The following is a 20,443-nucleotide window of genomic DNA, read 5'->3' as shown; positions in this document are numbered from 1 at the left end:
ATATTATATACATATATATATATATATAAATACATGACATATATACATATATACATATAACATACATCAACTTTTGAGTTGACGGTTTTGGGATTTAGGGACCATAAAACTATAAACAACCGGTAGGTAGAAATTTTACAGAAGTCGCATAATGGTAATGGCAGCAGTATTTCTTGGAGATCTACCTAAAAATGAGTGAAGACAACCGAAAAAATTAACATTTAAAATAATTCCACTGACATATGCCACTGCTGATTTACAGTGGTTGTTACAAAAAACTTCAAATATGGACAAGAAATATGATCACACAGAGAACAAGCCAATACTATCAGATGTTAATTGTTACATGCCTAGATAGAAATTTAATCAGAAAAAATTACAGCACAGACGAACACAATAGGCTGCTAACAAGAGACGGATTCAAAAAGAACACTAAATACAGAAAAACAAAACCTTGGATAATGCAGTGATGCAAAGACCAATCCAACAGCATAAATAAACACACAACATTACAATGACACACAAATGAAAACAGTTGGCTTTCTGCATAAATAAACACACAACATTACGATGACAGCACGAATGAAAACAGTTGGCTTTCTATGTCAAAACAGTTGCAACGTTTCGGGAACCAACATACACTTCAGTTATCAAGAACTGACAGACCACTAGTAAAAACAAGCAATGGCATATGTTCATGAAATAATTTTCAACTAATATTCCTCCATAAGGTTGTCTACAAATGCCTGGTGAACCAATTTATAGACTTTCTCAAGACTATGATGAAAAATTTCTTGTAAAAAGGAGCATTTTCACACAAATTTTGGTAAGCAAAATTAAAAATCATTGCAGGAACATACTGATTTATAAGGTACTTACATTAGAAAGCTAAAACCTTTTCAAAGATAATTTCCCCAAGATTTAAGAGTGTATGCACGTAAAAAAAAAAAGTTAAACTTGTAGACTTTTTAAGTGGCCAAACTTCAACTAAATGAAAATTTATGCAGCGCATACTTTTTGCACAATTAGTTGGCACAGTTTAATTTTTAAAACTTTTGTTCAGATCGATAAGAAAAACAAATTGAATAATTAACTGAAAATTGTTAGGTTTAAAGGCAATGCTGGCGGCTACTGCGTGGTATAGTTTAAAATTCTTTCAGAAATTTTTTTCTCATTTTATTTAGCTTTTAAAATAACAATTTTGATTTGATTTAAATAGCCAGGTAAATTTTAAAAACTTTTTCTGAAAGAAATTAAACCATATCACATAGCAGCCAGTAGAATCGACTTTAAAACATACAACGCTCCAGTTTTATATTCCATTTCATTATCTTTATCCATACTGCACAAAATTGTTAAAAATGCAACTTTGCCAGCTAATTATGCAAAAAGTAATATATATATAAAATTAATTATGTTGAAAGTTCAGAACGTAAAGTGGGGCGTAAATATAAAATAATGACCTGGAACGGGACATACACCCTTAAGGTTAGTCTCCAAGTGTTTATATTTAATGTGCGACTATAAACTAAAGTGAGACATCAAAAAAATTCTGGGTGGACTGTATTTTGGACTACAGCCGCCAGGGGTTTGTTTCATGCATTTCCATTGCGCTGAACGAAACTGTTGTGTATCAAATAAATATAATAATTTAACAAAATCGATGTTGCTTTATTTTTTGATGTGTATTAAATAAACGCCTTTCTTGACGATTAGGTGGCCACGCCAGAAAAATTGTGACATCAAGCCGCAACAAACTTGGCCCATCGTTCACAACCACTGGCTCAGCTGACTCCATTGTCAACATCAGACATCCATTATCAAACAATTTTCTGCATTCCCTGTAACTTCTCATGAGGTAGATAGGCTTGCTCGAGCACAAATTTCACACCTTGTTCGGGGTTTCATTTTTCCCTACTGGCTCATTTCTCTTGGCTACTTTTTGCCTCATTTGATACCTACGACACTTCTCTGCATTTTTAATTGTGTTCTTTTGGGTGATTTAACTTGTTTTCATTCTTTTTTCCAACATAACCCGTTTTCGCTAAGGGATTTTGTGATTAATGGCCGCAAAACTATAGTTAGTAACATTATAGTTATTCCACTCAACTAGCACCACTCAGTGCTCACTCACAAGCAAATTAAAGTTTAAATTACGCAAATCCGTCTAGTACTTTTGGAGTTACAGCTCTCACCGACTTCAATTTTATGCTACACACCAATGCTCACTACGTCATCACTGTAAATGTTAATTGGTTAAGTCATACGTAACGACCATTAGCAAAGTCTGCTCTACTATGGTATATTTACTTCAACTCTGTAGCTTTCATAGTTTACGAGTTTTAAGCGGTGTCGAATCCTCGACCGAAGTGACACCCAACAAGAGATTAAAGACATTCATATTCCCATTGGAAATTCACGCAAAAAAAATTACACGTTAGTAAGAGGAAATTGTTTTGAGACTTCCAGCACTGTTAATACTTATTTTGGGACTTGTTCATGACATTGGTGACCTGTAGACACCCTGCCCGTTGGAACGATACGGCATCAAATGTACTCTAGCGCCAGGCGCAAGCGTTGCCTACCTGTGTCCCCTTGGTGCGAGTGCAGGACCATGAACGCAGTCTTCAGCACAGGCGTGAGGTGCTTCTTCAGCATGGGGTGGCCCAGGTGGTACAGGTGCAGCATGCACTTGTACACAGACTTGTTCTCGTCAAAGTCCTGTCGCAACGGCAGGTAGTTGACGAACACCGGGAACACCTGGCGAGCAACAAGACGAGCCGCGTCGCAGCTTACCTGGACAACTTCACATTGTAATGAGGCCTGTGCGAAGCTAAGACCAAACTAATCAAATATAAGCTGTGCTACCGCAATGGGGGTTGAAGTGTTTGTCTAAGTTTAGGGCGCCACCAAATCTATAACGGGCATGTGGACCCGGCTACTCTGTTCCCAGGGCCGTGACATAGCCCGTGTGTGGCGAGGCCCGTTTCCCCCCCGTATCACTGAAAAGCTCCGAAAACGACGACAGGTGCATGAAGCTCCTTCCTCTACCAGCGCTCACGACTCACTGCCCGTTCGTCATCGTTCGGCAACTTTCGCGAGCGGAGCACTGACGTCACATTGGCGGGCGCGGGCCGACACACACACACACACTTCGGCGGGCAGTTAAACACCAGGGTCGTAGAGGGTGGTGGTAGAAGGAATGCTCGCAGCGTGTAAAGGGGGAGGTGGTGGCACATTGGGCTCAGAATGGCGCAGTCCGGGACGATGTCAGCTGTTTCTGATATTCAATTCAACTCTGGAAATTTCTACTCGTTTCATTCAAAGCTTCTCCTGAGTTGCGAAACCTAAGATTCACGAGCCCTTAGTTAGATGCAGTTTTAATCCAAGTGCATAATTAACTTTATTGTACCTTGATCTTTGTACTGATTTCCAACAGTGGTTTAACTGTTGTATATAAGATTATATTTATCTTCACTTAAAAAATTAATTTTTGAGTTTTTGTAACATTTCTTAAAATCTATTCTGTGCGTTCATTAAAAACATCATAAGAATTATTCTTTCATCCAATACCCAACAAATTAAAAAATATATGTGATCCATTTTCACTTCACTAATTTCAGTATACAGTTTGGTGCACCCTTGCTTAAAAAAAAAATCGCTATTCTATGATCTTCACGTTCAGAAACCAGTATGGATCTGCATGGATCTAGTTTCACCCTACATTACATAACTGCATAGAGCCAAGATCTTATTCTTTTATATTTTGACTAGTTCCTTGCTTTCTTTTTATGACTGCTGAACATGTCAATAGTATTGTGCATTAATAAATAAAATTACTCGAACTTAGGCATATATAATTTTATGTATTAAAAAAAGTAACAATGTTATTGGAACTACCAAACAACACAAATTATTAGCAGTGGAAAGAAAATATTTGTTTGTTGTTTGGTTTAAATTTCTTCCCGGTGAAACCATATTTTGATATTTTCAAATTTAAATTTACTTTTAGTCACTATATCATCATCATTTTATTATTAGGAATAAAAAATCAATATCTAATTTTGAAAGCCCATGTTTCTTTTAAACTTTCTTTACGTATTAAATAAAGAAGGGGAGAGAGTCGGGGGGGGGGGGGGAGGAATCACTTTATAATATTGCCTCTAATGATAGCAATGACAGGAGCTCGCCAAAATGTTCAAAGACAAAAAAATGGACAGAAACGTTGGTCATGTTCTTTGTGCCATTCTTTCTTGCCACCAGAGAAAGATTTTCTTACCAGCAAACACTATGACCACACCCAATTAATTTATTGTCATTAATATTTATCTAGGAATTTTCCTGTAAATTTATTATTTGCATTTGTTATTAGGTGACGGATTTTCTCTCCGGATATTTACTAAATGTTATTGTTGAGCTGTATCCTAAAGCCACACAATGATCATGATTATGAACACTTGCTTGACCTTTTACTAACATGAGATAACGTTTGGTAAGCATATGTTTGGCAGATTTGAGACAAAAATAAAATGCAAGAAAACTCTTGTGATAAATTAACAGAAAAAAAAACTAAATAAAAAAAAAAGCACAATAAAATGTCTTTTACACCGGTAGTTTCTCGAACACAACCATGATGGATAAGTGATTATGGCGAGTTATTAAATTTCAATATATATTTAACAGAAATAACAACAATATATATATAACAGAAATAACAAAGAAAAATTTATTTTCAGTGTAATGATATTTAAAACGAGTTTTAATAAATTGCTCTGTAGAAAAAAAATACAGATGTATGAGTAGGGACCCTGAAAAATGGTAAATAAAAACTACCAATAGCGGTGCAAAAAAACTAGTGAAAGCGGTGTAAAAAAACCTGGTAAGAGCGGTGTAAAAAAACCAGTAGAAGCGGTGTAAAAAGTCAAAATTTTTAATAAAGCGGTAAATAAAATTTGTTTCACTTAACACGTAGTACATTTATGTAGGGGGGGGGGGGGGGGGGGGGGGGGAGAGAATACAGGAAAAGTGAAAATAACTTAACTGTTAAATTTTAACTTTCATAATGAGATAATATTGAAAACATCTTGCTATTATAAACACTTGAACATTTACACATTTAAAATTGTAATATTAATATAAACCCTTGTTGGGAAGTTGCAAAATTTGCACATCAATATATTTTTCTTTGCATCAAATCCGTCAGTTGCAAATTGATACAATTTTCGGCATTATTTAAACGCTTGTAAAACGTTTATATATGGCGAATTGCAATTGTATAAATGTTGTTTAAATTACATGCTTCATTCGAGGGAAAAGTACTAGATAAATTACTGTTTCAGATAAATGTATGAATATATAAATTCAAGAGTAACACTTAAATCCACTTTTCAATCTAAAAAAATATATAAAAAGTGTGTATTCAACAATAAGCAACATCAAAACAAGCAAACCCGGAGTTTCTGAGCCAAAGATAAATCTGTTTCTCCGAACGTCTCAGAGAAGACGAGATAAAGTGTGTGAGTTTTGTTCACAATACATCAAGGATGTCATTTTGTATGGAAGGACGCCATGTTGGTAAAATTATTGTTCTTTTTGTAAATTAACGTAATTCGGTATTGACTTCAGATATATTGTGAATGTTCTAGAAAATTAAAACTTTTTTCCGTATAAATGGGGTTTGAAAGAAAAAAGTAAAGATTCACAGCGAAAAATTAAAAATTTTCAACATGGCGTCGCCATGATAAAGTGTTTATGTACTTTCTTTTCTATGGCTTGTTATGGCCGTAAGGAAACCCGTTGGCCAACAAATGAAAACAAAACAGTTGTGTTATTGTTAGGTTAATAAACGTAATAAACCCTTTTCTTGAACCCGAGGGCGTTAAAATATGAAGTTACTTATATTATCAAATTATAAAGTGAAAAAATGATTTGCCTAGGCGTCGTTCTGTAAAATATTTTCGTGTAGTGTGGAGTTTTATCTTTGACTTGTAAACATATTCTTGCGCAAATCTTAAAAATAGTGATTTTAAATGGACTATTTCGTGCGAAATTTCGTGAAATAGAGGAATTTAGCCCCATTTCGCGCAAAACGAGAAAAATGGCAAATTTCGTGGAATTTCGCGGAATTTCGCGAGGCATAAACGGTTTGTAACACAATAAAAATAACATAAATTATTGGTATGTTGACCCTATATGCTTGTATAAAAATTTCGTGAATAAACCATTCGCGAAATAAAAGGGTCCCTATGTATGAGTTAAGTGTTTGAAAAATAGTTTCTAATATTACATTGGGTCCGTAATTCAGATGTCTTCTTGTCTTCTTCAATACATCATTAGGAAATTTTACCAGTGAAATGTTATCCTAAAGAAAACAGGAAACACTGTACTAATACACACACACACACACACAGCTAGATTTTAAGGAATATTTTAACCTGCCCAACGGACAGGTGTAATCGAAAATTTGCCTGTCCGCCATCCAATTTGCCTGTCCGCTGTTTTACCCAAATAAAAAAATTTCAAAGTCGCTGAAAAAGTGAGAAAAAAGGATTTTTGCTATATTTTGCACCTATTTTTATCACACACTTAACATCCTTATTTAATCATCATTTTCAGACGAGTCACTGTCTGAGTCACTGCACGAATTTCTTGGCTGATTCTGTCTTGAACATCTTCGATAAGGAGGCTGAAAGGGTCTACGTTTTCTCTGAACATTATGATACCAGAGATTTATTGCTGGTGCTGGATCAAACTCACTTTCAGAAGGTGACTGTATTTGAACACGCATGAGGGCAGACAGTGTATCATCATTTAGACAGTTTCGCCAGTCTGTCTTTATAGACTTCATGAGCGAGAACCCTCGTTCACAATCTGCAGTGTGAGCTGGCAGGGATAGCACAAGATCAATGAGAGAGACTACATTTTCATACTCAGTGTGGTATTTGAGATTGATATCACTCCAATTTGCTTTGGTTACTGGATTATACAGCTGGTAAACTGTGGTCTTTAGACTTGTCCATTCCAACTCAATCATTTCACACTTTACTGCATTATTCACAAGGGAGGGAGAAAAAAAGTGCATCAACCTAACGATGCAAGTGTCACCGAACTCTGGCTGAATGCTTGTAGGCCACGTTTTAAAACTACACAAATTTGTAGCAGTCAGTAATTTACAGAGTCAAGTTTTCTTATCTCTAAGGCGAGATTCTAAATTTTCAACAACTGCATTTATAACAGCTGTTTTCTTGGGTGTCTGCAAAGGAGCTCCTTTCAACTGCTTAGCTTCATCTTCAATTAATTTGTTGCATGCACGGAGATGAAAGCCATCTTTGTCACAGAGCTTCTGCAACATGGTATTAGTATCACACAGTGACTTTTGTGTTTCTGCTACAGTCAAATAAGGATGTTGCAAAAGTTGTGAAAAGAAACCCAACGAGTGCCTCCAACTCTGGTAGGTACGCAGAACTTGATTCTCAGAGTTTCACAATATTATTTTTTCAAGATCGCTCGGTGCACTGGACTGTGGTGGAAGAATGCATATAATTTCTTCAAGAAATTTTCCACTTTGAGATTCAATGGTGTTTCAGAAAGTGCAGCCTTCAATGCGAGTTGAAGACGGTGTGCTAGACAATGTATAGCAACCAAATTGGGCTGAATTGATTGCTTCAATTTGGTACTAACTCCATTATGCAATCCTCGCATCACTGCTGCACCATCACTTGCAAAGCCTACCAAATGCAGCTTTAAATCTGAAATGGTGGACCCACAATACTCATTTAAAACACACAATATGCAGTCATAAATCAGGGCTGCATTAGGCCTTTCTACATGTTTAACACCTACAAACTTACAATGTATTACCCCTTTAACAGCAAACCTTACATAAACAATGACCTGTTCTTGTACAGCACTGTCTGTAGACTCATCACACATTACTGAAATATATGGTGCACTTCTTAAGTTATTTTCCAATTCCTGGCGTTCTATTCCTGCAATGGAACACAGAAATTCTTTGCACTTCTTGTCAGTGCGGTAAGTATTACCAACATCCAGGCCTTTCTTTGTGTCAAGTATACACTGCCAAACTGTCTGTGAAAGGTCGCCCATGTTTAGCCAGGGCATGAGACGTACGAAACAGTATTTTCAGTTTAGTGAAAACATCCTTTTGAATACTTTGTAAGGTCATCTCTGCTTTGGATTGTCCAGGTTTTGTCAGTATTGCATCTTCCATATCTTGAGACTTGTTGTGGGCACTGCTTGTAGCATGCGACGTTAGGTTTTCCTTGCGAAAACTTGAGCAGCCCGTAACAAAAACTGATCCAGATGATTTTGAATGCGTTTCGCAGGCTTTGCAAAACATTTGTTTTGTTTCTGTGTCGTAACGAAGTCAAAGAAACTCGGAACACCAAGACGATAAAAAGGTACGGGACCGGGCGATTTTGTCATATTTAACATAATATTCTGACTTGTCCTCGTTCGTTTTTCTTTTCTTTTCTGGTGGATTTGAAGCACCAGTAATGAATTTCCACATTGTGTAACGCAGTTAATTAAATACTTAAACAATCGCCGTGACAAGATAAACTGTAAAAGATTACTGTGTCCTCTGTAAACAAGTAATGTTTATTTTTTGATGCAACAGTTGACAGGCGAATTTTCAAGTAGTCGCAGTCACTGCGGCCACTGTCAGCTGCATCTGGAGTACGCCGTGAAATGTTAACCACGCGAAAACACTTTTCTGTTAACAAACTATGTTAAAGTAGAGCAAGGAATTAGTAAAGTCGCGATTTATAAAGACAATAAATTTAAAAATATATATTTTGAAAGTATACAACGGTAAATTACGTAATTGTTGGCTGCACTGCAACAAAATTAATATTAAAACATGGCAACAAAAACAAACATCATCGGTGTGAGACGTTTTGCATCTGTAGCATACGAATACGACTATGTTACGTGAATCATGACGTGAACGTAAGATTTTAAGAATTATGATTCAGAAGATTTCAGCACTTTTTTATCCCGCGGTATACAATAGCCAGAGTCATCCGTCACAAAAGAGCAGCCATTATTGTTTATTTATAGATACTGTCAAAGACGTTTTATTTGCGGTCGCGGTCGCATAAATGTTATTAATCACCTCTGCTGCATTAGTGCGTGCGAATAACCTCGGCGTCACAAGTTGCACCTGTCCACCGGACAGTTGCCTTTTTTATTTTGCCTGCCCGGACGAGATTTTGCCTGTCCCGGGCAGGCGGACAGGCGCTAAAATCGAGCCCTGTATATATATATATATATATATATATATATATATATATATATATATATATATATATATATATATATATATATATAGAGAGAGAGAGAGAGAGAGAGAGAGAAAGTGTGTGTGTGTGTGTGTGTGTGTGTGGTTGGCAGGTTTAACCGTGTGGAATGTGAATATAAAATAATGACCTGGAACAGGACATTCACCTATATTGTTAGTGACAAGAAAATTAATTAATTAATCAAGTCAGCAAGCGAGATAGAACCGTAAGTGCAAAGACCTTACCCAAAAGGATGTCTTGTGACTGAGGTCTTGTCTTCAGGGAGACCTTGTAACACGTGAATGCTGCCTTGTATTCCAGGGTATGGTCAGAATGAAAGTTGAATTATTTAGAGGGTGTCTTACATTGCAGTGGATACAGCGGTTAAAACAATGGAAGATTAGATTAATGGTTTAGTTGGTACAGGTACCCATATGAGGAATAGTTAATCTATGTTGATCCAAAATTAAAATTGGTCTATGCAGTTACACACAATAAAAAGCAAAAATATTCTTCAAATAATCTCAATTAAGAAAATTTTCCTGCAAGTAAGTTTAAAAAATTCTGCTCTGGACCTAAAGATACATCCAATTTTACCCTTTAAATAAAATTTCCCTGATAATGCATTTAAATTTCTAAGCACCTTGGAAAACTTCTAAACAGTAATCTACTATATATTGCTTTACAACAGGTAGCCTGGATAGTAATGTTTTAACTGAATTTTATTTATTTATTGAAAACTAGTAACAATACATCAGCCAGTTACAACTTTTTCATTACAATTTAGAATTTTCATCTTTTTATCTTGACTGGTCATGGAACTGTACATAAATAAATATAATTTTAAAAAATATCGCAATAAAGAAGTCATTTTACACACTGTAAACGGAAATAAAAATGATATAACTATTTACTAAATGTAAATCCCTGTTCAGATGTTTTTCAATGTACTTAGAAATTTGACCACAAACAGGAAAAACTTATTAAAAGGGTACAATTGTTCGTATTAATAGGTCAAGTGGTACATTTTTTCAACACTTTACTACACACATACCACACTAACAGAGCAGTACTGGAAATACTGGCACACACAAAGTACACCGGCTCGATAAGAAAGAAAGACCGAGTTCAATCTTTAAATGGTTATTGCAATGGGGAATTTTGATTTAATACAATTTATTTGACGTATGTCATTGCAGTATATGCAGCATTGTCTCATTGTCGTGAGCCCACAGTGTTCGTCTGTGCGGTATTCATTTTTTTCCATTACTAAATTCCTTCCACGGAAATCTTGTGCTGTCTAAAATTTAAGTTTGAATGTGTTAGTCTGTGCTGTCATCCTTGTGTTGTCCATAATACTGGTTTACGTACACCGTTGGGTTTATTTGTTTTAACATCAGATGATTCAGGCTTGTTTTCTGTTCTGTTTTCATAAATTTCATTTCTTATTTTTTCATTTATGAATTTTTCCCATGACAAACAGTGCGATTCTGCAATGGCATACATCCAAGAAGTTGTATAAAACACCCGAGTGCAGGCCACACTCCATACCTGCTCCATCGGTATTCCGTTCACGTTGGAGATGACCATCCTGGACAGCGCTCCACAGATGTTGTCGAGAGCTCCCGGGTGGGTCTCTGTCGCAGCCGCCGAAGAGAGTGCTTGCAGAATTTCTGGGAAGTGACTGAGAGAGTCGACTCAGGAAAACAATTGCACAAGAGTACAAGGTGAAAACGATAATTTTTTTTAGTTCTGACGCAAGAACAAATATTGACGTGGCCAATATTATGTGGTGAAGTGCAAAAAAACTGAAATAACACCTAACAGCACGTCAATACACCATGTAACACAGAAATGTAAAATTATAAACCATTTAACATCAAAATACTACTCAAATCATAAAATTAATCAGCAATATTAATAAAATTATACTCAAATCACACAATAAAAATATTTAAAATTTAATAAATTCAATTACTCTAATATATTTAGGTTTTAGGTAATTCTTGCAATAGTTATTAGTAATTCATTTTTACATTATGGCATTGGTACATTTTTCAAACACACAAATACTTGCAAATTATTTTTATTGTTCCAAGAAGTAAAACATGCTTATTAAAAATTATTATACTGTAAAAGTACAATATATAATAGCCGAAATAAAGTGTTATATTTGTTTAATAATTTGTCATATTTATGAATCAAGAGAACTGAAAAATAATAAATACTATACTATTGACATATCCTATTTTAAAAATGAAATAAGCTTAAAAATAAAACCACATAATATCGACCCTATTTATAACATACAAAGGCAGAGGACCTAAAAGCACAATAAAAGACAGACAACTAAAGGAAGTCAGTTTTTCGTTACAATGAAGCTTGACAATTCCTTGATGACATGTTTAACTTCTCTGTTTAACATTACTGACTTCATGATGACATTTCTATAATTATTCCTAGCAACAATCCAGGTTACTTACCCTCTCCACTTACTAAATGACTTTACTGAAGGTTTACTAGTTTTTTGAAATCATAAACAAAACATGGTTAGGCTTTTTGGTATGATTTAAATACCAGCAGTTTATTCTTTTGAGAGAGATTTGTGTAAGTCACTTAGTTGTTTTTATTTGCTTGTTTATTTATGTAGTTACATTTTTGTGTTAGTTCACTTAATTTTCTTTTGCATTTTGTTTTGTTTTACTTGGTATGAGAGATGGCTGATGCAACAGTTTGCAAACCTAATAATAATAATAATAAACATTTTTGGACATTTAATAAAAATTAGTTAGACCACAGTCATTGGTAATAGCTCAAAACAATGAGTAACTTCATTAACTTCAACACTGTGCTTGTACAGTGTACAGTGTAGAGTGAGTTTTAAGCAACCACAGGATTTATGAGCAAACAGTATATGATTTTGAAGATTGGTAACCTTGAACAGTAAAACTGTATTTGTTTGAGTCAGCGCATACGTACTTTACGTTTGTAATTTCGACATATTATTTGTTTTTGTGGTCAGAAGATGGTTGGTGGTCATTGTAACTTGTGAATTTTCGTGAAGGATGAATAAAAACAGTAAAAATCAGTTTGTGCCCAAGATACGTCATTTCTGTAATTAATAATTCACAGTAACATCCTTTTACAGACTTTAAATATTATTTCAGCACCCAACAAATTTCTTTAAGTGTTCATGTAAGTGCACTCTAGACCAATGTTGAACTAGCCAGTGGTGAGAAGTGTTACAAAGTTCACTTATAGGTATTAAACAAACTTATAGCTAGTGATGGGCCGAGACTCGAAAATTTGAGTCGTGTCGAGCGAGTAGCATCAGCTCGGCTCGGCTCGGCATTCGAGTTTATTTTACTAGACGGGGCGAAACTCGAAAGGGAATTCGGGTAAAACTCGATGATAATATATAATAAAATTGAATTAGAATAAATTCTTAATATCTCCTTACGTGACTTCGGCCGACACTAAAAATTACGTACGTAAGACCGAAACACGTACCTACTTACAAACAATGACGACAATCGGCCATATTATTTATATTTTAGTTTTACATATTGCCAACTTAACAGGTGTGACCACATAGCAAAGAAGACGAACACATTTTTAATAAACAAAACACGAATTTAATTTTATAATAATAATATCGGCAGAAATATTACTTTTTTTTTTTAGTAAATCCGTGCTACAATCGGCACAACGTTTCAATAATAAATTAACGGTAGCGTTATATTTGTGCGCATGTTTGCGACTGATACGCCACCAATCACGAAATGGCATTTAAAAAAACTTTGCTCCACTAATTTTAGGATGTGTAGGTTGGCGAACATGAATTTTTTTTTCCGTGTTTGTTTACATATTACGTTCGGCGAGATTGTTTTGAATAATTGTTTGCTATCCAAGTCAAGTGGCAAGTTAAAATTAATTATGAAGTATAAAGTATTTTATAAAGTGTAACTATTTAATACAAATACAAAATCATGGATTGGTTGGAAGTGCCAGCTTGCGATTGGCTGGCAACGTAACGGCGTTAGTGTTGTAGCAATAATCTTTAAATGTATTATATTTGTTATGGGAACGTTTATTGTAATGTTGCGCCAATTGTAGCACGGCCTTACACTTCCCATAAGTGAAAGTTTTCAAAAATGTTCTAATGATTGTGTGAAACTTACCCTAACCTTCGCGCCAACAAGCCTAAATTATATTCATTGTTTTTTATTGACTCGTGAATACTGCAGGCCGCAGCTAACTCGTTCAATCCAAAATAAGGTAAATATGTAGTTGAGCGGTATTTGCGAAAAAAAAATGTTAAAAATCTGATAATACTTTTATTATATGCTCTTTAAATTCCTCTTTTCATTAAAGCCGGTGGATATAAGAAATTACAAATACTTTAGGAGATATCAAATTTTTTCATTTTCACAGTTGGGCAATATTTGTTAAATAAAATTTAAAAATTCCGAAAATACTTTTATTCTATGCTCTATACACCAATTATTGAATTGTATTATATCAGTTAAGAATTTATTCTAAATGAATTATTTGTATTAATACTTGCATTTTTAATATATTTGATTAAGTGGGCCATGATATAACAAGACAACCATCTAAGGACTCTTAGCAGTAAAGTGCAAATATTCAAGCTCGACTTAAGTGTCAAAGATTCAAATAAAAATTCAAATAAAAATTCAGACTCAAATCGACTCGACTTGAATTTATGATATACAAACTCGACTCAAACTAATTATTGTAAAATTCGACTCGACTCGACTCGACTTAAAAATTTGCAGGTTCGTACATCTCTACTTATAGCATTAGCTTTTATACAGCTGCAGTTTGTTTTGCTAGGCATTTACCAACCAATTATAGAACAGATACTCGCTCCGTAGACAAATAGAGTAAATCTAGCTTAATAAGTTTTCTTGCTTATTAAGTTCACAAAATTATTCCCATGATCACTTCCATATATGTCAATGTTAATTTTTACCATTCATAATGTTTGCATTAATAGATGGTTCCCGCATATAACGTTCAGCGTTTGTGGGAAAAAATAATGTTTGTCTTTAAACTTTTAAACTCTATTCAATGTTAATTCTTAAAGATTAAAGTATTTACAAATGATAACGAAAAAATTTATACTGCAATGACAGTCGAAACCTTTGCCGCACACAGTTACAAGTGTATTTTTCAACTGACATCTGCTTGCATTTGTTTAGACAGAGAGGTTTTATTATCTGTATGCCATTTCCCTTATTTGAGGTATAAAATCTGACGAATGATTAACACAAAAGACCGTTGAAACCTTTACCACACGCTGCACGTTGTTACAAGTGAATTTTTCGACCAATCAACTGCTTACATTCGTAGATGCGAGAGGCTGTTCCATTATTCCTATTCGAGTTATACCACGTGATGAAAACACAGAAAAACAGATTACCACCAGCCAATATTCATTGACCTGTTTGCTTTTTCTTTATTTTTTGCAAGCAGTGGACGCACTTTGTATTGTGCTCAGTAAACAATAATTGATAACCCACAAATACCGTATATACTCGTGTATAGCGCGCCCTTTTTTCCCCTCAAGTAAAGGAAAAAAATAAGGATGCGCGCTATACACGGGAAAAAAAATTTTGGGGGGGGGGGGAGGCGGGGAAGAGTGGAAGTCGTTAACTGCCGGGTGACGTTTCTGGCCAGCCCCCACACATACGCACAAGCAACAAGGCCTCTCTTTCACACACACACGCACACACACACACGCACACACACACACACACACACACACGCACACACACGCACACACACACACGCACACACACACGCACACGCGCGCGCGCAAGCTCGCACATCATGGTCTCTTGTTTATTTTTAGACCTCCCCCCTTTACAGAAAGCCAGCTCAGAAGCTAGTAAAAAGAGAGAGAGAGAAAGAGAGAATGTTGTCACCAGTTCCCCCCCCCCCCCCCACCCGGCAACTTCTTCGCTTCCTCCATTCCTCACCGGTGAGTCATCAAGTTCTCCGCGCCAGCTTAGCAACGTAGCGCGGCACGCCTCCCTCCCTTCCTTCCTTCCACGTACCAGTTGTGACGATATAGCGCTTCATTATCTTCCGTTTAGACAGCAGAGTTTATGTATTTTCCTGACGCATCACCACACATCAATTTAAATAATCAGGTACCACAAAATGTTAGTAAAATTTATTTATGGGGGAAAAAAAAATTCTTTGGAATTAGTTGCAAAAATCGTGGTGCGCGCTATACACGAGGGCGCGCTATACACGAGTAAATACGGTAAGGGGTTTTAGTTTGCGATCTTTTTAGCATAATAAATTTTTAGTGTTGTGAAAAACAGTGCATAATAGCATTTACAAGTAGTGGAGGACCCAATAAACGGAAGGCGGTATCGTTTGAAGAAAAACTGAAAATAATATCTGAAGTTGATGCTCGCGCTACATCGATCCGGAATTGTCATTATGATCCACCAGTTTTGTCTGTTCATCCTGAAGTCCCCAATGTTTTTCACTTGGTGCTTAAAACAAAAGATGTGGTTGAACCATGATCAAACCAGTTCTCACGATGCGTTCACACTTAAACTTGAATGGGCGACTTACCCAGGGTTTCCACTCTCTACCTTCTGCAGATTTCCCTGACTTTTCCCTGTTCCATCTAAACTTTTTCACCCGATATCATCAGTCAATCTGGTAAGATAAATACCGTAATGTTCCTGCTTACATCATATTTTTTAAGTGCCAACATTTCCCCCATAAGAACAAAGTACTAGTTATTTCCTGTGTATAACATTTTAGAGTGGTTTTTGCTTTCTTAAACTAAATAAATAAATAATAATAATAAAAAAACCACCCCCCTACCAATTAAAACACTCATTCCATCTGTGAAGTTTAACATGTTTAACAGTTTACTTTATAATTTACATAAATTTATGTTTACAATCACTGTTAACAACATAGATGTAGATTGTTCACATAGGATTGTGTACAAAAAAAATATATGTGTGCTAGTACATTGGTACTACACGTTAGTGCTAGCTAACACCGTGTATTTGAAATAACAAAGGTACGTAACGTTGGCAGTTACTTGTGTGTTGGCTCTCTTGATCATGGAAAAAAGAAAGAAAGAAAGTGAAAAAAAAAAATCCTTAATTTTCTTGCCATTCTGGTGTTTTTTTCAGTTTGTCAACTATTCTGTAGTGGCAAATAAAACATGTTTAAATGGCGAAGGAATTGGACACAGGCATTCTCTCTCCCCCCCCCCCCACCCCCCAAAATGACCCGTCACGAATTTTGAGATAATTTTACAGGAATACAGCAGAGAGATACGTGCACGGGGTTAACCGAAACGTCACCTCTGGATACGGTGCTTGTAATTTGTGTACTGCCCTTATTTTGAACTTAATACATGCCATAAGAACAAGAAAAAATTTTAAAATATTCATAAAATTTTCTATAAAATGTAGTGTTGACATTTTGATGTCTTTTCATAGTCATAATTTTGCAAGTGCAAGCAGGCCAGCCGGCGCGTCAGAGGAAGGATACGGGTGAAGAGCCTCCTGGCCGTGGCACACCAGCTCCCCGATGCCGAAGATGGCGTTGTTGCGCACCTCGTCGCTCTCGTCCTTGCTCGCCTGCAGGAACAGGGGCAGCAGCTGGTTCACGAACTGGCCCGACCTCGGTCCCAGGGGCTGCAGGCACTCGGACAGCGTGCCCACGCTGAAGGACCGCTGGGCGACGGTGCACACCTTCTTCTGCAACAGGGCACTTCCCGTCACCGTCTCGTCTCCAGTCATCTCCTGTGCTACAGTCAAACCTTGTCACTCTGCAATAACCAGGTTTGTATCTACCAAACTGTTGCTACACATATTTTTCACATTTTGTATATATATACATTTATATAGAGTGTGTTGTGTAACTAGGTATAACTGGTGTTTAGAAGGGAATTTAACCATTGAGATGTTGGCGACACTGACCATAAGGATACTGTTACCGGGCGCCATTGTGATTGTTCAGTTCTTTTTTTTGTTCATAATGTGAGTAGGCAGTGCGGTTGACTTCAACGTGAACACGAACAATAGGTATGCCGTGCATACAATTCGTGTTCTGGACCATAGGACAGCTGCTGTGACTTGTGGGTTTGTATAGTTTCGTGCAATTATATCTTTGCAATTATTTTGCGTGGTCCTCCGGTGGAACGTGGTTGTAACAACAAAGGAACTAAGTTCTATTTAATTGGGAACCCTCTTCATGCTAAATAAATTATATCCACTGAATCTACTACAATAAAAGATTACAGTTTTGTAATCTAAGTTAAGCTTTGACACAGTTGGTTTCATGATTGCAGTTGAATTCTGGTGCTAACTGGTGCATTAACTTGCATTTCGGTGTCATATGCTTTACAATGTTATTTCAGTTTTATTTCAATCCACCGAATAATCTTGTCCCTAGCATTTGCCAATCTCTAAATAATGAACCAACCCACATAATTTAAAGGTATGCTTTAAATTCACAAATAAAAAAATGTTTTCCAATAACCTAAAAATAGTTATTATGCATTTATAAACACTTAATAGTTATAATGATATTTAATTTTAGTGTATCAATACTATGAATATAATTACCTCTATTGTAAACATATCTTAAACTATTTAAGAGGGTGGCCACAATTTTACACTTGATTTTTTGTAGCAGAGGTTTATAGTCTTACGTATGTCTATACCTACTTTCGTGGTACACTCTGTAATCAGGCACCAAACAATTTTTTTTTTTCAGTTGGATTTGTGCATTTGAGATCCAAGTCACAGAAGTAACATGACACAGAGACTTATTTTGCACAGTGATAACTCACAAGTATTTCTGATTGTCATAAAGAAGCTTATTAAAACTTGTTTCAAATATCATTGAACATTAATTTTCATTTGATATTCTATGGAAACTGTATTTACATTCAATAATACCATATTTACCCACAAAAGGGTCGTCCTTGCGTAAGGGTCACACCTAAAATTTGGGTCATAAAAATCCAACATTTTTGCCGTTAAGGTCGTCCTCGAAATTGTTCGCACCATATATGTCCTCAGTGGAATACAAGTGAAGTCTTTATGGTCCATGTTTCAGCTTATTACAGTGTAAGAAACACGCCACTGTTGTTGATCCTCGGTCCTTCCTCTCTCCCCTCGCCATCTTTTATGGCCATTCTTCAACACTGTTAAATCCATTCTGTTTTATTGTAAAACCTTAAATTACTATCTACAACTTTTTCCTGAAATCATTGTTTATACGACCAACCATTACTGCAAAAGGTAGAATAAACAAGGGTTGGAGGACAAAAAAAATATAACTCCTTTCGTAGGCGCAGCACCGAAATCGTTAGGATATTTTGTAAATCTTATAATTTTTACCTAAAACTTTTGTCGGAAACAATTGTTAATAATACAAACCATTAATGCAATGGATGTAAATAAGGGTAGAAAGACACATGTTATTACTTTTTTTTAATAGATATACTATCAAATCTATTATAATTTATTTTAAAATACCTAAACTTGATCTAAAACAATTGGCTCAAATAATTTTTGATGAAACGAACTATTACCGTAAAAACAGGTGTTAAGATTAAAAAAATCAAAACTTTCTTAGTACCATTAGTAATTGGGATTTATTAATAACCATATTAATGTTACCTTAATATTTTGTCAAAAAAAATTTATACGACTATGTATTAGTGCAAGGAATGAAAAAAAGTTTTAAGATTAAAAATAATAGCATAACTACTTTAGTTCGTATAAAAAGAAATGCTGGATGCATTAAGTTTAAACAATTTAAAACATTTTTTGCTGCAAGGAATATGAGAAAATGTTAAATCAATATTTTTTGAATATTGGCAAACATCTAGGATGTTATGTAGGCTACAGTAAGTTCTTAAAATGTTTAAGGAGTTTATAGAAGTTATCAAAATATTTCCAGAAGAAATAGCTGCTTCGAAATCTACCTATGCTGTAGGCTGTTCCGACAGGGATTTTTTTAATATATAGGTTTATAAACTATGCATGGTTTTGGGTTGTGTTTCTGATGGCTATATTTAAGAGAAATGTTCCAAATACTGTTTAATACGCCGACTTTTGTGCATAGAAGCGCACGATGCTCTTTTTAATACATACATCAGTTTTCACATGTTTAACTTTTTCACAGTGAAAGAAAATAACTTTCCATCAAATTATAGACAATATATTTGATTTTCATGATAAATATGAATTATCAAAAGAAGCCCGGTATTGAAATTTGTTTTCTAATATTTTACATTTTTAAGTTATAAGGTTGGTGACGTCTTGCGACCTTGTGTGCTTCACAAACGACAGTGTTTTTCTTGCGTTGGTTGTGTGTTGCACTGTTACAATGGTGTGTTCCTTGCATAGTTTATAAACCCTGCCTAAAGAATATCTAGTGTACTTTCATTTAAACAGTTCAGTGATATACTACTTATACAACCTTAAAATAACGATCAATAGTTCACAACATCTTTCGAAACTCCTTGAGGGATCGCAGGACTTACAGATTTCGCAGTGAACAGTGGCAACAAATTGGCGAAGTACATGGCGAAATCGTCCGGCGACATCGCCTTCCCGAGGTTGGGGACAATGTTGCCGGCACACTCGATCAGCACCTCGTCTTGCTCGGCATCTGGGTCATCGCTTTCCCCGTCGTCCTTGTCTTGGCATTCAGTCTGCACATAGTTACAGAGAAATAAAATAAAGAACAAATTTTTAAGCGTTGGCGCTACCCTACAGGGTATAGCTGATCACAAGGAGTGCTCGCCTTGTAGCTCATGACGTCCATGATGCAGTTGATGATGGCGTCCGTGTGGCCTTCTCCCTCCAGCACAGGGGCCTTGACCTCAGCCAGTAGGTCGCAGTACACGTCGAGAGCCGTCATCACCACGCTCCTCTCCTCGTCCATGCGTATCAGCTCCGCGCACTTCGGGACCACCAGCATCAGCGCTTTCGACAGGGCTGCGAACACGACAGGGCTCCGCCTCACATGCCGTGCCAACGCTGGGCTACTTTTGCAATGGCAGAGACACATTCAAGTTGAATGTACAGATAGTAGCTACATTGGAAAATACCACA

The 20,443-nt window shown here is 36.0% G+C and overlaps 1 protein-coding gene across 1 annotated transcript in view; it reads right to left on the bottom strand.

The window, feature by feature from the left end:
* Window positions 1-20,443, bottom strand: part of LOC134540850 (importin-4-like) — a 150,766-nt gene that overhangs the window by 10,054 nt on the left and 120,269 nt on the right. The window contains exons 13-17 of the mRNA XM_063383847.1: window positions 20,133-20,326; window positions 19,870-20,040; window positions 16,860-17,068; window positions 10,854-10,986; window positions 2,586-2,760 (exon numbers count right to left, since the gene is read on the bottom strand). Coding sequence (XP_063239917.1) covers window positions 2,586-2,760; window positions 10,854-10,986; window positions 16,860-17,068; window positions 19,870-20,040; window positions 20,133-20,326 — 882 coding nt within the window. The remainder of the gene's footprint in view (window positions 1-2,585; window positions 2,761-10,853; window positions 10,987-16,859; window positions 17,069-19,869; window positions 20,041-20,132; window positions 20,327-20,443) is intronic.

This window comes from Bacillus rossius, chromosome 17, assembly GCF_032445375.1.
Source record: "Bacillus rossius redtenbacheri isolate Brsri chromosome 17, Brsri_v3, whole genome shotgun sequence".
Taxonomy (NCBI): domain Eukaryota; kingdom Metazoa; phylum Arthropoda; class Insecta; order Phasmatodea; family Bacillidae; genus Bacillus; species Bacillus rossius.
This window is presented reverse-complemented; position numbering and strand designations above follow the sequence as displayed.